At 48.9% G+C, this 21,493-nt stretch overlaps 1 protein-coding gene across 1 annotated transcript in view; it reads right to left on the bottom strand.

The window, feature by feature from the left end:
- Window positions 1–15,108, bottom strand: part of ADAMTS15 (ADAM metallopeptidase with thrombospondin type 1 motif 15) — a 40,623-nt gene extending 25,515 nt beyond the window's left edge. The window contains exon 1 of the mRNA XM_053366637.1: window positions 13,620–15,108. Within this exon, the coding sequence (XP_053222612.1) occupies window positions 13,620–14,618 (999 nt within the window). The 5' untranslated portion in view covers window positions 14,619–15,108. The remainder of the gene's footprint in view (window positions 1–13,619) is intronic.
- Between the last annotated feature and the right edge of the window lie 6,385 nt (window positions 15,109–21,493).

Raw genomic sequence — 21,493 nt, 5'->3', positions numbered from 1 at the left:
AAACTCTCTCTCCTGTTCGGCAATCACTGGTCCTTAACAGCAATCTGGTAATGCAGCTCACTGGTGGGTCTAGAGCCACTACACGTAACTTTTGGCCCTTATGCAAGAGAGGGACATGAGATTTCTTGCTCCAGTAAGAGCCTCAAGATGACTGCAGGGTTACTGGTTTTGTAAGTGGAGAGGCGCCTACAGAGCGGGCTCTAAAGGCCATATCCACACCATGCAGCCAAAGCACGATGATCCCACTCTGAGCAGTCAGAGTGCCTTCCCCCAAGGAATTCTGGGAGCTGTAGTTCAAGGGTCCTGAGAGTTGTTAGGAGACTCCTATTTCTCTTGGTAGGATGTGGGTGGCGCCGTGGGTTAAACCACAGAGCCTAGGACTTGCCAATCAGAAGGTTGGCGGTTTGAATCCCCGCGACGGGGTGAGCTCCTGTTGCTCGAAAGCACGTCTAAGTCCAAGTAGATCAATAGGTACCGCTCCAGCGGGAAGGTGAGAAGGTAAACGGTGTTTCCGTGCGCTGCTCTGGTTCACCAGAAGTGGCTTAGTCATGCTGGCCACATGACCTGGAAGCTGTACACCAGCTCCCTTGGCGAATAAAGTGAGATGAGCGCCGCAACCCCAGAGTCGGCCACGACTGGACCAAGTGGTCAGGGGTCCCTTTACCCTTTACCTTTTTATTCCTCTTGGAGAGCTCTAATTCCCAAAGTGGTTTCACAATCAAGCCCTTTTCCCAGGGAACTGTGGGAATTGCAGCTCAGGGAAGGGAAATGGGGAATCTCCCTAACAACTCTCAGCACCCTTAACAAACCACAGCTCCCAGAATTCTTTGTGGTGGAGCCATAACTGCTTAAAGTGAAATTGCAGTGGTTTCAATGTATGGTGTGAATGTGGCCCTGCTACCCCCTCAAGGCACAATGGAGGCCCAGGGCTTTTTCTGCTGAGTCCCAGGACTCAGCTACGTTAGTCAAGAAACAGCGTTTTGAATGCATTATAAACATGCAACACCAGATCGCACCAGAGAGCAAAAAGAAATTTCTAAGCAATTTTCCATAGTGTTTCTTTTTTTACCTTGATTTAATTTCTGGCTTATTTATAGCATTTTTTCCTGTGTGTAGATCCACCCCCAGGAGCTAAAAGGGATCACATGAGGTCAAGGTGAGGCAGGACCCCTGCTGGCACATCTTTGCAGAGTATGAGGAGTATCAATTGCATCTTGATGACAGGCCACTTACGGGCTTGCACTAAGGAGCTTTGACTGGCATTTTGAAGCAAGAGATTGCAGGGGGGTGTTCCCCAGGGACTGTTTTCCTGCAGCCACAGGGGATGGGAATCACATTCATCTCACTGTGATAGATGGACTTCAGGAGGAAGCTAAGCTCATCCATCAGCAAGATTGTCATGTCCTGATTCTCAGGAGATCAAGATGAGAATCTACCAAATTCCTTGGTCAGCACCCATCTGCGCTCATTTTCTGGAACGATCCAGGCAGGGTGGCAGCTAGCAGAAAACGAACATGGGTGGGTGGGAATAAACTCTCAGCTCACAAGACAGCTCTGTTGATCACTTATCATACTTTGCAATGACCCATGTTAATATAATTTCCAAGTCAACCTGCCAAGTCCACAGAAGGTTCACAGCCAAGGCCATCATGCTGAATACATCCCTTTGCATAGTGAGGAGTTTTGTTGGACTTCAGCTCCCATCAGCCCTGGCTGGCATAGCCAATTGTCAAAGATGGTGGGAGTTGTAGTTCAGCAACATCTGGAGGACCACAGATGTCCCCCATCCCTGACATACTGCTTAAAAGCATGGTTGTTTGTGGTTATTTTGGAATCTCACGCTGAAGAATCTAAGCTTTTGAGATTTTGTTAGTTTAAGGACAATGTTCAAGCCCTTGCACATGCAAAGATAACATCTGAGAACACACAGTGACTTCCTGTGAGAGGCTCCAAGTGCAGGGTCACTGGACCTGTGCCCTGCGTGGCTAGCAGGCTAGCCATTCCTCCCTCATGGTATCCAGCTACGCTGCGCTCTCTGTTCATCCTCTAGTCGCTTTCACCATTTACGCCCACTCTGAAATACAACATGCCTTGCCAGAGAAACTCCAAACCCTGCAAAATAACTTAGCCACCAGATTCAGATTGAAAGTCAATCTTTACGTTTCAGAAAAAATGTACGCAACAACATTCTTTAGGGACTATCGGTGTAAGATTGCTTGCTTGGGGTTATAAGGCACACTTACCTAGGAGTAAGCCCCACTGAACACAGTGGGAGTCACTGCTGAGTAAACATGCATAAGATTGCAATGCAAATATCACCCCATTTTTAAAAAATAAAAAGGTGTCTTTGCATGCAGAAATCTAGCACACGAGGGAAAGGACCAAGGTAGAAGCTTCCTTCTGTAAGTGTTAGCTTTCTAAGTGCAGGGAGTTTGGGCTCTATAAAGGGGGGCATTTTAAACATGTCGTTCACCCCCTCTCTCAGGCTGATGTGGCCACCTCATTATGCTGAATGTATAAATAGGTTTGTAAGCAGGACCCAGAAAGGTTGGGGTTGACTGTCTCAAGCATCATGTCCTGCTTGTGGCCTTCTCAAAGGCATATGGATAGCTTCAGCTGAGAACGTAAGGAAAAGCTAGCTGGACCCCCTTGCTCGGATCCAGGAAGGCTCACAGATCTTCCCTGCAAGCTCTATGCAGATTCTCACCAATCTCCAGAAACATTTTCTGCATATACTCTTCCACATCTCTTCTTCTGTTGGAGAAATGCAGTCCACAACAATGAAGCCAAGGCTGGTGGAGCTGTGGACCCACAGGTGCTGTGGGATGATAACTCCCATCACCCCTGGCCATTGGCTATGTTGCTTGGGGCTGGTGGGAGCTGGAGTCCAGCAGCATCTGCAGGGCAGCCCAGCTTAGTGTTGAGGCAAAGCTGCCAACTGTGGACACAATCCTAGCTTGCCCCTGCTCCTTGTCCAAACATGCAGCCCAGAGGAAGCAGAGCATGATGGGTCTTTAATTCCTGAAAACCTTCTAGGTTCAGAAAGTACAGTCTATAAGTCGTAACTTAGTTAAGTGGAGAGGGAGAAATGTTGCTTTATGGGAACAGCAGAAGAGCTCCGCTGACAGTGGCCCATCTATGACAGGCATCCTGTTCTCAGGTGCCCCAATGGGGAAGCCCTCTTTCAGGATATCCAAACACAAGAGCACCCCCCCCTTTCCTGTGGCTTCATCAACTGGTATTCAGAAGTATTATTGCCTCTGACCAAAAAATGGAAGTTGGTTGTTTCTTTTGCCTTACTCATTCCTTTTTTCTTCATTTTAGTTCTCCTTGCCTTGCAAGCTGAAAGGATCTCTTGGCTTTTTGCCTAAGACTTGCACTGACATACTGACCCACTTTCTCTAGTGAGCTTTGCCTCCTGGTTGCAGACAGAGATTAACAAGGAGCTTTTAACAGGCCCTCCTTTAATGCCCCCTTGCCCCGCCCCAGACCCAGGTCACCCAAAGTCATTTTTCCTTGAAGATCGTACAACCCTCATTGACCTAGCATGCAGCTTATGAGGACAGGCCCTGGATCCTATCTAGTAGCATCGCTTGAGGTCGCTGATGTTAAAGGTAAGAGGTTAAAGGAAAGTCTTTTTTTTTTTTTACAGGAAAGGTGCCTTTCTGTAAACAAATTGTAAGTGAATCATGTAGTGCTGTGACAGAAGGTGCCTATAGTAGCTATTAAGTCAGCCACTGTTTTCAGCCAGACCACATTTGCAGTATGGAAAGAATAAGACTGCCCTGCCTTACAGGATGTTGTAAGCAGAGAGATGGGCAGATCACTCTATTTCCTGACCACGTCTGTTTTGCACACGTTCATTCATAGGTTTTCCCCATCCCATTTCTGCATCAACCTGCCCATTTGAGGATGTAAATCAGGTCAATGTGCACCAGAATTTATGAACGCCGAGTTCCTCAGGCATCCCAAGCTAGGAGGAGTCCTGGGATAATGTATATGAAGCATGATCTACCGGTTGATCGCGTGATATCCCTGGTCGATTGCAGGATCCCCCCCCCCAAAAAAAAAAATCTCAACAACTTTGGCTCACAGCTCACCCTCCCTAAAAGAAAGCTGAAAAACTTTCATCAATACAATGGGTAGATCACTGCCAGTGTGAGTTGATCACAGTCTCTTGGAAGTTGGATGTGCCTGCTCTATATAAATGCTAAATATTGTTGATTGCATTTATACCGTGTTTTCTTCTGTTCTCCAAGAGAACAAACCACAGAACTGGACCTCACCGAGACGGCATTCTGATGTGGTCCCCATGTGGTCCTGCACATGGGGATCTTTCCAATATCACTTTAAAAGTCACTGTTGGTGCATTCTCCCAAGTATCATCATGCAACCAAGCACCTTCTAATTAGAGTAGTGCATCATATGGATCGGTTCCCTCTTTTGAGTGAGCTGAGTGTTTTGCAAACATTGTCTTGCTGCAATCCTAGCAACCATCCTGTAAAGTAGGCTCAGTATTATTATCCCCAAACTGCAGATATGGAAGGGTGGCTTAAGATCACCCAGAGAGATCCGGGAGATTTCTGCAGGAGAGGCCTGTTGTGCTTACATCCTACTTGTGAGCTTCCCATGGGCACATGGTTGGGCAGTGTGTGAAACAGGATGCTGGACTCTGTTCTAATCTGGCAGGGCTCATCCTATGGGACAGAGTTGCAGCTGCTGGGCTACACCATTACCACCAAAGAATGAGACTTCCAATTCATACCTGCTTAGAAGATCAGGATGAAACAGCTGGAGCATAAAGTCAATTGCAGCTGCCTCCACCGTAATGCAATAAGCTGCCTAACCCTGAGTCAAACTATTGGTCCATCTAGCTCTGCACTGTTTACACTGACTGGCAGCAGCTGCCTCCAGGATTTTAGACAAGCTGTCTCTCCCAGTCCTAGTTGCAGATTCCAGAGATTGAACCAGAGATCTTCCGCCTGCAAAGCAGATGTTCCGCTACTGAAGTGCAGCCATTCTCAAGTTTGGTGCCACTCCTGAACTGAGTAACCTGCCTTTCCCAGAACTTCCTGATACCAGAATGAGAAAGCAAAACACCCCAACCCACCCGCCAGCTGCTCTGCACGGGACTTGTCAACTGCCACTGCAAACTGCCTATCAATTAGCTTGTCGCCCTCCCTCCTTTTTTAATGAAACAAGAGCTCGGGGTTTACGCAACAGCCTTTTTGGCAGGCAGATACATTTTGCGGTATCAAGAGACCACAGATGGAGGAGTTCAAGAAAGGCAGATGTCTCCATTGATCCAGTGCCCTCACATTGGGGTTTGAGGAATGCGCGGCTCAGTAATGCGCAAAAAATGCAAGCTGGCTATTATTCGGAAGATGGGACAAGGCCCCAGGAACGCTGCAGCACAAACTCTCCCCAAACATAACCCCATAGGCTGCCTTTTTCATACTTGTGAGCTGCGTACCCGCTACACCTTTAAGGCACATTCAAGGGACATTCATTCCCTCAAAGAATCCTGGGCACTGTAGTTCGCCCTTCGCAGTGTTACAGTTCCCAACAGCACTTATCAAACTACAGTGCCCAGAATTCTTTGAGGGAGAAAATGTGCTTCAGATGTGCACGGAGCCAGTGTGGTGTAGTGGTTAAGAGCGGTAGACTCGTAATCTGGAGAACCGGGTTCGCGTCTCCGCTCCTCCACATGCAGCTGCTGGGTGACCTTGGGCCAGTCACACTTCTTTGAAGTCTCTCAGCCCCACTCACCTCACAGAGTGTTTGTTGTGGGGGAGGAAGGGAAAGGAGAATGTTAGCCGCTTTGAGACTCCTTAAAGGGAGTGAAAGGTGGGATATCAAATCCAAACTCTTCTTCTTCTTCTTCTTCTTCTTCTTCTTCTTCTTCAAAGGGACAAGTGTGCACACAATCTACATCTTCTTAAACCAGACAGGTTCCGATCCATAAAACTGTAACCCCATTCCTGGGAAGCATCCCCAATAGATGCAAGGTATTTGGTTGCCTCCTTCTGAGAGGAGACCGGCTGAAGTTAGCAGACATGGCTCATTCATTTCAAAGGGTCTGCTCTTGAGTAGGACTAGCATTGGACACAACCCACAGATGCAAAGAGGAGAAGCCGCCCACTTTTTTGTTGCCATTGCTCACAACCGACCCAGAGGGAGGGCCTCGGATTCAATGGCACACAACTCAAACCCAACAGAGTAGAAATGGTTCTGGATTCTACCACTGTAGTCTGCAGTGTGAGGTGGAGAGAATCACAGAGCCAAAAGCTCCTGCTTCTGGAAGAACAAAAAACAAAAAAACCCAGCAACAGATATCAAGGGAGGAAGCGTTTGAGTCATACCTTCTCCCTGACATGTTAGTTTTCTGGATGCAATGATTTTTGTTTTATTTAAGTCTGGCTTAAATAAATCTTGCATTGCAGGGGGTGGACTAGATGACCAGTGGCACCCCTTCCAACTCTACAAATTCTATCCTATGCTTCTATGTTTCCTTCCAGCCTCCCTCCCCCACCAGTCTGAAGTCGCATGACTCTGCACCCACGTTTATCTTCTCCATCTGATGTTTGTAAGGACCAGGACACGCAGCTCAGGTTGAACTGAAGGTCAACACTAAATCCGAGCCTTGTAGTCATCACATTGCCTAAATAGCTACAAACTCGTGGAGCCCAATTTCCTGCGATTCCAGAAAAGTGTTTTATTTTGGAACCTACTCAGTGGAAACCCTCATCCTGAAAAGAAAAGGGGAAAGGGAGTTACTCATCTGCTCCAGGATAGAATTCCACAGAATCGGGAGGAAAATGAAAATCTAAGACACCTCGCTTTATCTATTAAAAATATGTATTCTCCCTTCCCCCACCCTTTTTTCCTTTTTCTTTTTACTGTTCCCTTGGCAGTTGTGAGGCTGAATCACTCTTTCGGATTCCTAACATGCAGAAACTGTTCTTTTCTCTCCCCCTTTTCCATAATGGCAGCTTTTTGACAATCCGGCAAATAATATCGCATTTGTCACATTCACTTCCGTCGCCACACTGCTGGGATGCAACAGCTGGGGGAAGCCTTGGCTCCCTCCTTCCAAAGTCGGTGGAAAAGTTCCAGGTCTCGTTTTCAACAAGGCAAGGGACTCATGCTCCTGAGCCACATCCTGCTCTAATGCATTCCATCTGAGGCTCCTGCAGTCCCAACTCAATAGACCAGCAGGGAAGGAGCAGCCAAACCTGGCTTGTTCCAGCCTGATATCATGGGAGGAATTGAGGGGACAAGGGAAGTAGGGTTCGTCACAGGGCGGAGTCCCATGTTCACTCACCGCCTCAAAGTCTGCGTCTCTTTCTAGGAGTTTTACAGTCCAATCCCACACATGTTTACTCCCAGTGGTGCAGCAGAGGGAGGATGTGAGGGAGCACAGTTTGGGGACCTTTTTCAAAGCATGAGCAATGACATCATCCACTGCAACACCAGAGGAATTGATTGACTCTATTTTCTACAGCAACTGAATGAGGTTTCAAGGTTGCCGTTTCCCCCACCTCCAGGATTTGTGGGATGTTAGCATTGAGGAAGTCAGAGAAAAATAAAAATAATCAAGGCTAGGTACTTCCTTCCATTTCTTTGATGAGGTACCTGCTTCACACCAGTAAGATAGGAGCATTGTTGTTGTCATCGTCCTCAACATGTCTTTGCAAGAGATTAGCATTTCTAATTGAAAAGGCTGCCATTGCAGTTGGCAGAAAAACTTGTTCTTGAAGCTCAGTGTGTTTTCCAAGTTGAACCTCTACAGTCAGAAGGACCACCGAACTCAGCTTACTCCCAGAAAGTGATGCACGGGATTGCAGTCAATGCCATGAACGATGGTCTAACTTGTGAGTATGTCTTTGGTCTGGCTAGGGACTAAAGGAACACACAGTTCCTATAGCTGTACTGCAGTGGTGGCGCATGCAAGGGCCAGATACAAAATTGGGAGGAGCAATGGATGTGACTCTTACTTTTTTACAATAAGCTGCATACTAGCCAGGCAGAAATCAGAGGTTTGACACACCTGCACCTGTCCTGTCCTCCATCCAGGCAAGCAAGAAGCAGGATCGCAGTTCAAATCCAACCAGGCAAAAGCACTCAAAGATGCCATAGAACAGGCTCGTTTTGTGCTTCGAAAGGGGAGATCCTTGGAGGCCAAACCGAAAGACCTGGGTGGGGGTGAATTTGGCACCCAGGCTTGTGGTTCACCATCCCTGCCATAGGAGTTGCCATCACAATGCATTCCCGCACTTCAGAATTTGCCATCGCACCAGTGTCTCCTCTCAAATAAGTCTCACTGAATTGCATAGGACCCTTCTCCAGGTGAGAGTGCATACGATTGCAGCCTCTGCCATGTGTTAAGAGGGCCATGCCTGTGACATGAGTAAAAGTGACAGGCCACCCCAAAACATCTCTGGGTCTGCTTCTCCATCCCCCTTGTCCTCAACCCCTTCTCTGAAATTTGCACAAACAGAAGTGCCTATGGAAGTTCGCAGAATGGCTCAAAGCTTTGCAGGGGCTGTGCCTACCCAAAAAAACAACAACCCAAGTCTAGGTGTGAGTCATGCAGTTAGCTGCGGTCATTTGGCTGTAGTCATGGAAGGGATGAAGAGGGATGGAGTAGTATCTGAGATATTTCACACACGAGTGGTCGTGTGTGTTGTGCTGCTTCCTTACACACACAAATACACAATCACGATGCCTTTCATTCCTACCAGAAGGTTTGTTCTAATCTTTCTCCATCAGCAAATAGAGATGTGGCCATCCCTATATTCACAGCATCACTGCGACCTAAAGGATCATTGTGTCATCTAGTCCAATGCCTTGCAATGGAGGAATCGCAGCTATTGTTGGAAATGATGGGAGCTGTTGTCCAACAGCAATTCAAGGGCCAGACTATGGCCATGTATCTGGGGTTAAGATGGTGAGGCATTTTTTTGCCTGAGACCCAATGTAAGCAGCGCCTCCTTAATCTTGCCTATCACAGCAGCTGGCCGCGCAAACACAGAGGAGGAAGCCTTCACTTAGGCAACAGAACCCTGGAGGAGGAGGAGGAAGGCGACGAGCAAATGGTAGAGATGGAAACAGAACGGTCAGAACGTTTCCCGGTACAAGTTTGGCCAAAGCTCCTGCCGTGTCAAATGAGAAATCCCAGTTGGATGCATACAAATGTTTCCTGCGAGCAAAACTGGGAAGGCTGCCATGGATCAGAACAGTGTGTGTAGCCAAGGTTCAGCCCAAGGATGACAAGGGATTCCTTGAGGAGATTTCCAAGTCAATCACCTGCCTGAAGCCCGTCCAGGTGTAGGGAAGCAAAAACCACTCGTTCTTAGGCGATGATGGCTGCTGAGCGACTGGGTCTAGAGGGAGCAGTTGCATTCCTGTCGGGCATGAAGCCCACAGCATCAAGGAGCAATCGCAGAGGATGCTCAGGCTGTCAGCATCAACATGGAGATGCAGGAGCCCAGGGGCTACAGAGGGGAGGAGTTAGGAACAGGCTCAGCCAGGTTTCAGGATGAGAGCCAGTGTGGTGCAGCGGAAAGAGTGCCAGACTAGGACCTCGAAGACCAGGGATCTAATCCCCACTTGGTCACAAAGCTCACTGGGCGACCTTGAGGGCCAGGCATTGCCACTCAGCCTGACCTACCTCACAGGGTTGTTGTGAAGATGAAATGGGAACTAGAACCTTGGAAGTTTAGAGAGAGAGTGTGTGTGTGTACACACGCACGCACACACACACACACACATAGATATAAAATATTGGAAGATCAGGGTTCCAGTGTAGTGGTTAGTGTTTGGACTAGCATTGTGGAGAACTGGGTTCAAATCCCCACTCAGCCATGAAGCTTACTGGGTGACCCTAGGGGCCAGTCACTGCCTCTCACCCTAACCTACCCCGCAGGGTTGTTTTGAGGATCAAATGAGGATGGGGAGAACCTTGAGCCCCCTGGAGAACAAAGTGGGAAATAAATGCAGTAAGTAATAGATTTCAGAAGGAAATGCATGGTGGATGTCAGCAGAGATTGGTCCATTAGGGCAAATTGGGCATTGTCCGCCAACCTTAGGCTGCCCCCACCTGCCTGCCTTCCCACTTACACCCAGTCCAGGGGTGGCACTGCCTGTCACCTTCCTCCTCCGTTGTCTCAGAGTTGCCCTTGTATAACTCAGCAGGAAGGAGGAGGACAAGGACCAAGCTAGAATGAATTGGCTCTGTCTGTCATTGGCTTTGGCGCCACCTACTGTTGGGCTCCCGGACTTCTACCCCACCAGTCGCCACGGACAGCAGCCACCACTGATCTGACATCCCTGACTGCCTTGAGATTTCCACTGACAAACTAAGGACTTAACTTTGCTCTCTCCACTGGATTTCACAAACACCACCCCAAACAAAAAAGGAACAGCAGGAAAGGAAGTAGCAAATCCTTCTAATTAAGCGGGGAAATCGCAGGAATGTTTATTTAAGGGCAAAGTCGTGCAGCCAGACAAACTTAACTTGTTTACGTCCACTGTAAACAGATGTTGACATGAAAAATTACTCTAGGGGAATAAATCCCACTTCACACATGAGGCGAGTGAGAGATAACAATTTCTAAAGAAAGACAGTACATACAGTACATTAGTGGTGGGAGAGACACCCCAATTGGTCTCAAGTTTCCAAAACCTCATGCAATAGAGGGTTCTGCAAGAGATTTCAGAAAGAGATTGGTGCTCTGCCCAGCTGTTTGTGGGGGTCGGGGAGTTCAGAAAACAAAGCAAATCCCTGGCTCTGTGTGACCAACAAGAACATGAGAAGAGCTGGATGAAACCAAGAGTCCATTGATCCTAACTTCCTTTTCATAGGACTTCCCTTACAGCAGAGATAGGAGTTTATGGCTCTCAATATGTTTTTGGATTACAGCTCCTATCATCCCTGACTATTGGTCATGCCAGCTTGGGTGGAGAGAAGCTGAAATCCAACAGCATCAAAGGTTCCCACCGCAACCACATCCCACAACAACAACAACAACTATGCTGTAGGTAGACTGCCTCTGAATATGGAGGGTCTCCATTTAGCTCTCAGGACTTATGTCAGCAGCCATAACCATTTTATGGTGAAAGGAAAACCTATGAATTCACTATGCAGGGAAGGAGGAAAGAGATTTTTTTTCTTCTGTCTGCTGAATCTGCTGCCAGTTAATTTCAGAGGGTGATCCCAAGTCAGGAGCAGAACTTCCGATGCTCCAGGGGCAATTGGACTTCCAGGTTCCTCACCCCTGCTCTACATTTTATCACCACAAGGGTCGGGGGGGGGAGTGGATGCATCTCTATCCACCTTCTCCATAAGTTTTCCTACAATTTATGTATCTCCTACTACAGTATGTAAAAAAATGGTAAGATTTGAAGCTGAACATTGGAAGATTTAGGACGGATTTTAAAAAGTACTTCTTTATGGAGTGCAGACTTAAACTGTGGAACTCCCTCCCACAGGAGGCAGTGGGGACCACCAATTTGGATGGCTTGAAAAGAGGATTGGATAAATTCATGGAGGAGGAGAGGGCTATCAGTGGCTATGAGCCAAGATGGCTACGCTCTCCCTCCACAGTTGGAGGCAGCAATGATTGCGCATACCAGCTGCTGAAAACCACAGGGCTCTTGTGCTCAAATCTTGCTTACAGGTGTTCCATAAGGGGCATCTGGTTGGCCACTGTGAGAACAGGATACTGGACTAGATGGGCCATTGGCCTGATTCAGGAGGCTCTTCTTATATTCTTAATCGCCTCTATTAATTGCCTTTTTCCTCTTGAAGTTTTTTTTATTACTCTTAAGGTGCAACTACAAATGCACCCTGCAATGGTTTTCTCAGCCACATCATGGCAGGCAAACCGAGACACTGCATTGGGTAATTGGCAGCTCTGGCCCAGTTGGCAAAGGCAGGAAGGAGAGAAGGAGGGAGAGACAGAAGGAGGAGAAAGGAGGAGAATCGTGGCTCCGCCCCGCCCAGCAAGATGCTCCACTGGCAAAGGGCAGCTTCTTGTCACAAATGACTCTTCCTGAAGAATGTCTCTCTCTTGACCCATTTACTGGCCTCGCAAAAAACTGTGCCAACGGGTGTTTTTTCTCTACCCTCTTTTTTTATTTCTTTCTGGGCTGCTGTTCAAAAGGAATTCCATGTATGCCAAGCTCACAACCCACGTGCTCCCCTCTGAGCTGCAACCAAGCAATTGGGGTGGTGGTGGCAGAGAGCAAGGCTGGACTGCATGCATCCCACACAGAAGGTCCCAAACCCACGTCCCCCTGGCAGCTTCAGCAAAAAGACTAGAACATAAAAAGTGAGCCCTGCTGGCTCAGGGAACATGCCAGTCTAGTCCAGCATCTGGTTCAGTGGCCAGCGGGATTCTTATCTGGGGAAACCTGAATGCTGGAGGCAGAGTGCAGCCATCATAACTAGGAGCTTCCTTAAGACATCAGGGCTGGACCTGCCAAGGACCCACAAAAGACACTGCCAATCCAAGCAGGCAGCAGTGTAGTGGGCTAAACAAAGGAGAACGGCATCAAAGCAGCTTCCCTGGTTCCCTGCACTTCTCTGGAAAAATCAGCAGAGCCGAAAGTGACCAGCCAAGTAAGCGCTGTTGCTTTTCATTTGGGCAGGCACCTTCTCATTGCTCATAGGGGGCAGGTGCAACCTAATCCTGAATTAATTTGGGAAGAAGTCTCCACCCGTTGAAAACAAATGGGGCTTATTCCTAAGTAAGTGTGTACTGGACGTGGTAGCCTGAAGGTCACTGAGGCCACAGCAGCCTTCCTCAATGTGATGCCCTAGAAACACTGGACTAAAACTCCTATCAGCCCCTGCCCTGCATGGCCAAGGGTGAGGAGGTGATGAAAGCTGTAATCTGACAACATCTGAAGGGCCCCAGACTGGACTAAGGGAAATGGGATTAATGGGGCTTCGGGAGGAGTCAAGAGTGGTGCAGTGGTTAGTGTGTCAAACCAGCACCTTGGGAGATCAGGGTTCAAATTCTCACTCAGCACATGAAGCTCACTGGGAGACCGTAGGCCAGTCACTGCCTCTCAGCCTAACCTACCTCATGGCGTTGTGAAGATTACAATTTCAGAGTAGGACCTGGGACAGATCAGGATTCAACCACACATGCGCACATGCGCACATACACAAGTCATGAAGCTCAGTGCCTGACCTTGGGCCAGTCACCTCACAGCAACACTACCTCGCAGGGCTGTTGTGGGGATTAAATGATGGAGGGGAGAACCACACTCGCCACCTTGAGCTCCTTGGAGGAAAAGGCCACATACAGATGCAATAAACCAGAACCCCGTACCATACACACAGAGAATGTTGGATTAGTAAAAACCATCATCGTTACAGCGCCTCCTGCTGGCCAAGGCGGGGAATCGGCCTCACCCGCGCTGCCGTCCAACCTAGAAGTCTCTTCCCTCGAAAGACCCATTCGACGCCCCTGCAGGGACCACTAGGGTGGAGGCGAGACGCACCCACCCCGCTTGGTAGCACCTCCTGGTCCTCCTGCCCTGGGGGACGAGCCGGAGGAGCCATGAGGCAACCCGTCAACCCACCCCGTCAGATCGCCCCCACCCACCTGCTTCGTGAAGAGGATGGCGGTGTCCCAGTACTCGGGGTGCTTGTCGTTGCCCTTGTTCAGTTTCTTCTGCCAGGCGCAGAAGTTGCGCAGGCTGAGGGCGGCGTTGCTCGTCACCTTGGGCCCCTTGTCGTCCTGCCCGATGACCAGGAACTTGACCACGGCCAGCTGGATGGGGTTCTGGATGCTGGGGTGCCGGTAGAGGCGCGCCGCCGTGGCCATGAGGGTCAGCAGGTAGTGCTGCAAGTCGCCGCCATGGAACTTGGCCATGGACTCGTCCGCCACCACCAGCGTCTCCACGTAGCGTGGGATGGAGACGAAGCGCTTGGCCCGGGGCGGTGGAGGCTGCGGCGCGTGGCCCGTCCCGTTGTTGCGGGGGCCCCGTCGGGCCCCGGGGGCCCCCTTGTACTTCTCCAGGGCTTGCAGGATGGCCGGGTTCCAGCCCGAGCCGACGCCGCAGCGGGAAGTCGGGACAGCGGGACCTGGCGCGCTCCGGCGCTGCAGCAGGTGCTCCCCGGGGCCGCTCCACAGCGCCCGGTTCCCGCCGCTGTTCTCGACGGGGCGGATGAGGTACTCGGCGCCGCGGTAGCCGAAAGCCCCCGTCAGCCCTCCGCAGAGGCTCAGAGCCGCGAAAGAGTCCGCGTCCGCATTGACGTCCCCGGAATAGAAGCAGCGGCGCAGGTCTCCCTCCTGCTCGGCCGCCCCCGCCGTCGGGGCGCTGCCCAGGTACTGCGTGGCGAAGGCGGGCGCCAGGAACTGGGCGTCGGGGCGCAGGTGCAGGTAGAAATCCTGGTGGAAAGCCGTGATCTGGAAGGTGGCTCCTTGTCCGACAGGGGTGCCCTCGGGGGGGCCATGGAAATACGGCCGGCCGCCCTCCGGGGACGGGTCCAGGCGGATGGGGGTGACCAGCTCCGTCTCCGCCGGGGCGCACAACCCTCGCAGGACGGTCAGGCAGAGCAAGAGGGCACCCCGACGGAGGAGGAGCAGGAGGAGCGGCATGGCGCGGCGGGGAGGGCGCGGACCGGGCCGGCCGGGGCAACTGCAGGTCCTCCGCGTCGGGGAGCAGCCCGCTGCCCGTTTGCTCACTCACTCAGCGAGGCATCGCGGCCGGCGCGCTCCTGCTACCACCCCCCTCGACGGTGCCTGGCTTTGCAAACAGGCAGCGCGCTTGCTAGGAGAGCTTTATATACATCGCCGCCGTGTGCCAATTTCTGTCCCTTTTCTTTTCTTTTTTTTTTTTATCAAGGCTTCGGAGCCAGAGTTGCTTTTCCTTCGCCTGCTGCTTTTTTCTCCGAGGGGAGGTGCTGAAGGCGCTTATTGGGCCTGCCCTCAGCCACTTGCAGCCCGCCCGGTGCCTCCTAGTAGCGCGCTGCGGCGCGCTCGCCTCGCGTTTTAAAGAGCCAGAGCGAGTTTAGCTGACTTTTGCAATTATGGGGCTTCCTCTCTCTCTCTCTCTCTCTCTCTCTCTCTCTCGCTCTCGCTCTCTCTCGCTCTCGCTCTCGCTCTCTCTCGCTCAGAGAGTGAGACCATCTGCAGCGTTTGCTGTTCTTTTTCCTGCCTCCTCTGCAGCCCCTTCGCCCCTCTTCAGCGCAGCCCCTCTCTCATTGAAGTTCCTCAGTTCCACTGACTCTGCTTTTTTTCACAGGGCTGTTGTGTTGTGTTTGTGGCCAGATCTTCTGCGTTTTCCTGAACCCCAGGAAAGCCTTGACAAGCCAAAACAGCCAGCCAAAAGGATGTTTGTGTGTGCGTGTATGTGTTTTTCTAAAGAAAGATGCACTCTGAATGTGCCAAAAAGTGCCTTGGGCTGCTGCATTCCGTCTCCCTTCTCTTCATTAGCCTTCGCCTTATCATTTCCTACTTGGAAAGCACTCTGTGTGCACTTCTGAGCACCGCCTGTTACCGGCTGCTTGCAATTGAACAAATAACCTTTTCCATTGTCCTCCTTCCTTCGTCCACAGATATTCCTTCTTTATTTTCACACTCGTGTTCGCGCACACCTTGCAGCCTGGAGACCAAAGACCTTGCAGGGGTAGCTCAGAACAGTGTGACCACCATGGAACTGTCAGAGAGGAGGGTTCAAATCCCCCCATGTGGCCACGAAGCTCACTGGCTGACCTTGGACCAGTCACTGCCTCTTGGCCTAACCTACCTCACAGGGTTGTTGTGGGGATTAAATGAGGGGGGAGAATCACTTTGTACCCCGCCTTGAGCTCCTTGGATAAGAAGATGGGTTAACAACAGCCAGTGTGGAGTCACGAAGAAATAGGCAAACTCTTGTGTCACAAAGGCCTGGGTCTTGACTGTCTCCTCGCCTACAAAGTCCAGAGACGGACTTAGAAAAACCTCTCTTGCTCACACAGCCTCAGCCCCTCATCAGAAAAATGGGCGTAATTTTCTGCTGATCAGACTTTCATGGACTGTTGTGAGGACTGTGACAATATTCCTGTCTGTCAGGGTTTGGAGGGTGCTTCCCGATGGGTGTTTATGATGGAATTCCCTCAGCAAAGAGGTGTATCCAGCACCTTCATGAGGCAGTTGTTTGCCTTTATCCTGGCCCTTAATTCTATTTACCTGCCTACCTAGCCATCTGTTTCCATGAGCAAGCCAATGCAGAGCTTGTCTAAGGCCCAGGGGAGGAGTCTTGCTAGAAGAAAGTTATAAACTCGCAGTGCATTCCTGGCATGGCCTTTGGCAGGGGCCTCCAGTCATCCGGCCTACAATATTGCCATAACCCACTCAACCACTTCTATCAGTGGAAAGGACACTGTTGCAGCTGCCAGCCAATACCTATTCTGCGTTTGTAAGAACTCAAATCATTTAGTGTGGCAGCTCCAGCTCTTTGGAACTGCTTGCCTATTGAGATCTAGCTGGTGTCTTCCATCTATACCTTTCAGCACCTGATAAAAACATTCTTGTTTAGACAAGCCTGCCCAGATGCTTAGAAAGTTGTGCTAATTTTAATCTGTTTCAGTGTTTTAACTTTTGTATGTTTCAAAGTACCGCTGTAATTTTTTCTTGTTTAATCTCATTCTAAAATGCTTTGGTTTCTTGGGGTTTTTTAAAAGAAAAAACAAGCAGTGTATAAATTTTATGAAACAAATATATATGGTACACACTTTGTAATAATGTGCTTTCGGTGCTGCAGGCAAGGGCCTTTCGGGGGTGCTGCACACACTATGTCATTCCCTATATTGTCCGTGTCCCACACTGTTTTGTCAACCTAAATCGCGTTCCGCTGAGAAGTTATAATCCATTTTGTGCCAATGAGAATGCCTTTCTCAAGCGCTTGCTGCCTACGTGTGGACACAGAAAGCGCTTTCTCAGGTCCCCTCCGATTGGGGCAGACCCACCGATGTTGCAGGACTGTGTTGCTCCCCCCCCCCATGTTAAACTTGTGCATGAATGAAACAGCTTGTATTTCTCCTCCATTTCACCCAGTGTTCTCTTCCTGGGGAAAATCCAGTTGGAAAAACCTGCTGTTGCCAGTGCCACATCTGCAATATCTCAAAGACCCATTTGCAGTAAGAAACCCTCTCCCCACCTGAAAGCACCCCCAGAACACTGGGGAACTAGTGCTATATGAATGCTCAGTATTATTTTCAAGTTGTCTGCAATGAATTGTAAGGGAAGCGTCCATGTGAAAAAGTCTCCATGGGATTCGCAACCCTCCAGTAACCTCTTCTTATCACTAGCAACATCATATGAGCTTTGTATGCTGACATCAGCAGAGGAATGAGAGGATGCTGTCTGTTGCTTTTCCTTGCAAAACAGAGCAGAGAGAGCTGGCCAAAGCATAAACAGAAAGAAATGCAAGACTGAAAATGGTTAACTCCCATCCATAGTTGAAACAGACACAAAGGTCAGCCATTTGAAAACTGCAGAGGAGGCGTTTATTAAGCAATCTGAAATAATTAAGAACGTCCCTTCAAAAAATACAAGACGTCTGCATCTTGGGATTATACCATGTGATGCATTCCTATATATAAACCATATTGAGTTCAGTGGCACAAACCCCCATGTTGTCTGTAGGACCGCAGCCTTTTCGGAAGATGTAAAGTATTTCCTAAACACTGACAACAGCTGATTATAGATCAGGCTTATTTAGTGTTTTTAAATTGTTTGTCTCTGCACTCAGGATAGTTAAAGACATGATAAAAAGAGGGGCCAGTTAATAGGTATTGTTTTATTGGTGGTTGATGTCTTATTGCGTATATTGCTGTACATTCCCTTGATAGTTTATCTGAGTTGGTGTGCATGGTCAATTAAATAAAGTTATGGATATGCAGCAGAGAGCAGGGAGGAGGAAAAGGCAGGTTTTGACAGTTGCTGGACAGGCACGCAAGATGGAAGAGGAGACTATAAGGTTCCATCATCAAAGGGATGTAAACATGACCGCTTTGGGCACTGCATCCTGCCCAGGTCTCCCCTGTGACTTGCTGTTCCATCCCTGTGCCCTGATCAAAGCAGGATTATTCCTTCATGAAGATGAATCATTCATTCATCTTAAATATTATTCTAGTCACATGGTTGAAAGGCTTTCTGCTAGGAGAGGTGATTTATTTTTATTGATTTATTTTCAAAAGTTCCATCCCACCTACTTTACCAAAGAGACTTGAGGCAGCTAATGAAAAGTAATAAAAACAGAATAAAACATACACAGTCCCCTTATATGATTATTATTATTATCAAATATTTATTTACACCCCACCTTTTTCCTGTACAAGGACTCAAAGTGGCTTACAGATCAAATAAGACCAGCTAAAAACATAGGGAAATAACAAAAGGTCCTTTACCTTAACCTTTAATAGATTTTAATGTATTTATGTAGTTTTAATTCTATCAGTGTTTTATTGTTTTTTTAAAGCTACATAAATACATTAACATCTATTAAAGGTAAAGGGCCCCTGGACAATTAAGTCCAGTCAAAGGTGACTATGGGGTTGTGGTGCTCATCTCGCTTTTCAGGCTGAGGGAGTTGACATTTATCCACAGACAGCTTTCCAGGTGATGTCTAAACTGCTGTTGGCACACGGAGAACCATGACGAGTGCCAGAGCGAACAGAAATGCCATTTACTTTCCCACCACAGTGGTACCTATTTATCTATTTGCTCTGGTATGCCATCGAACTGCTAGGTTGGCAGAAGCTGGGACAGAGCAATGGGAGCTCACCCCATCATGCAGATTCAAACTACCGACCTTAAAATCTATTAAAACCATACCAGTAATTACAATAAAAACAGCACGGCACCAACCATTTCATTAAAAGTACAGTGGTACCTTGAGTTACAAATGCCTCAGGTTACAAATGCTTCAGGTTGCAAACTACGCTAACCTGGAAGAGTTACCTCAAGTTGAGAACGTTACCCCAGGATGAGAATGGAAATTGTGTGCTAGCGGTGCAGCGGCAGCAAGAGGCCCAATTAGCAAAAGCACACCTCTAGTTAAGAACAGCTTCAGGTTAAGAACGGACCTCTGGAACGAATTCAATTTGTAACTAGAGGTAAAGGTAAAGGGACCCCTGACCATTAGGTCCAGTCGTGGCCGACTCTGGGGTTGCGGCACTCATCTCGCTTTATTGGCCAAGGGAGCCGGCGTACAGCTTCCGGTTCATGTGGCCAGCATGACTAAGCCGCTTCTGGTGAACCAGAGCAGCGCACGGAAACGCCGTTTACCTTCCCACCATAGCGGTACCTATTTATCTACTTGCACTTTGACGTGCTTTCGAACTGCTAAGTTGGCAGGAGCAGGGACCGAGCAACGGGAGCTCACCCCATCGCGGGGATTCGAACCGTCGACCTTCTGATAGGCAAGCCCTAGGCTCTGTGGTTTAACCCACAGCGCCACCCGCGTCCGTAACTAGAGGTACCACTGTAGTTATTTTCCAAAAGCCTGTTGGAACAAGAATATATTCACCTGCCGGCAGGAGGACAAGGAGGGGTCCCATCTAGTTTCTCTAGGGAAGGAGTTCCATTATATTGCCCTCTGATGAATAACTTATCAATATGCAGTGCATTTTAGCAAATTTCAGTAGCACAGAAAGAACATAAATAACAAAATATCTTTTTTATAAAAAGAAAAAGGAAAATGCCAGGCCTTCTCTGATCACCCGAAGCAGCATAGCGATGGAGCCTGAGAAACCTCACTTGGCAAGGTAGGTGCCACAACACAAAAGGCCCTGCCACTGGGTGCTAACATCAGCCTTGCACCTGAGGCCAAGAGATTTGAAGCAGGGGCTCAGATGGCAATCAGAACATGCAAGGGAAAACATATGGGGAAAGCAGAACTGATCCATAAGCTGTCTGGACAGGCGGTTCAATGTGCCTTCAGCACTTGAGGTGGCACAGTGTCCTCTGTTGCATCGGAAGGATCCATGCTGGGCTGTGTGGCAAACCCAGCTCTGTCCCCCAATAGAAACTACAGCCAGGAAGCTCTTCCTCAGCATCTGCAATGGTGGCAAAAGCACTGGGGAAAAGATGCCCCAGGTCCCAAGCCACTGAGGGTTTTCAAGGTGAACCGTAGCACCTTGAATTGAGCCCAGAAATTAACTGGCAGCCAGTGCAAATCACATGGGAATAGTTTGATAAAATCAAGTTGGCCAGTTTCTGCCAGCACTCTGTGCCCCTTGACACCTGCCCCACTCTCACACACTGTGATGCCCGCCTTCCCCGCCCCTGTGCAACACGTTTGCACATAAGTCACGTAGTCAAAACCAATGCTTGTTTATATTGCCCTGAAATGGTTTAATGGTAAATGAAGCCGTCCTTGCAGACAAGCTGGTTTCTGCTTTGATTTAAAGATTTGGCAGGGAGACAGCTGCAGCTGAAGAATTTTATGCATTTCTGAAATCTAAACCAACGGGGCTGTCTACCAGGAGGTTGAGAGAGAGCTTTCCCTCCACCCCACAAGCCTGTCTTGCTAGCGCATAAAATTAGAGATCTGTTGCTAGCGCTCACATCAGCCATCATCAAGGCCTCTTTTGGGCCAAACCTGTGACCCACAAAAGCTTTCTGAGCAACTCAGAGTGAGTGAATGGGTGAATTTAGCTAATGAGCTCAGTTACTTGAATGAACAGTACTTTGCTTGCGGGTGAAAAGAGGGAATTTTATTCAGCTGCACTTACAGGGCTCAAGGACTTCAGAGACTTAACAGAACTTCCCCACCCAGAAGCACCTCACTCACTTAGAGAAAGTCAGATGTTCCTTGTTTGAAAAGATTCTCCCTGATTCTGGGACGTGACAGTTTATTGCTGGAAAAGGAAAAGGGGGAAAAACGAATGAGTATAGCTGAATGGGCTGATTCAGTAATTGCATATTTGACGTGTGGTTTTTTTAATTGGAACTGTCTCCTCCGAAAGAGTGCTGGGCCCTAATTGTGTGTACCTCTTGAGATGCATGTCAGATGATCCTTCAGAGACCAAAATGACGTTCCCATCATTGGTGGAAGGGAGGGAGAATGCAGGCAAGTGGGGCTCCTCCAGGACCTTTCTCAGAATTAGAGTGATGATGTCATCTGCCAGAGCACCGGGGTCATTGAGGGATCCTCGTGGCTCCAGCAAGTGAATGAGGGGATAACATGGCTTTCAAGTTTTATTATTTTTGGGTGGGAGGTTAGCATAGAGGAAAGCAGCGGATGAGGAGATCAATGAGGCAGAGGCTGGGCCTTTCTTTCTTTTGATGTAGAAAGGGAAACACAGTTTTGAATGAAGAGTTTCAGTGGTGGCACTTCTTTGCAAAGTTGTCGATACAGTGGTACCTCGGGTTAAGAACTTAATTCCTGTTCCGCAGGTCTGTTCTTAACCTGAAACTGTTCTAAACCTGAGACACCACTTTAGCTAATGGGGCCTCCCGCTGCCGCCGAGCGATTTCTGTTCTCA

Source organism: Podarcis raffonei, chromosome 15, assembly GCF_027172205.1.
Source record: "Podarcis raffonei isolate rPodRaf1 chromosome 15, rPodRaf1.pri, whole genome shotgun sequence".
Classification (NCBI taxonomy): Eukaryota; Metazoa; Chordata; class Lepidosauria; order Squamata; family Lacertidae; genus Podarcis; species Podarcis raffonei.
Note: the sequence above shows the minus strand (reverse complement) of the source record. Positions and strands in the feature narration are given on the sequence as shown.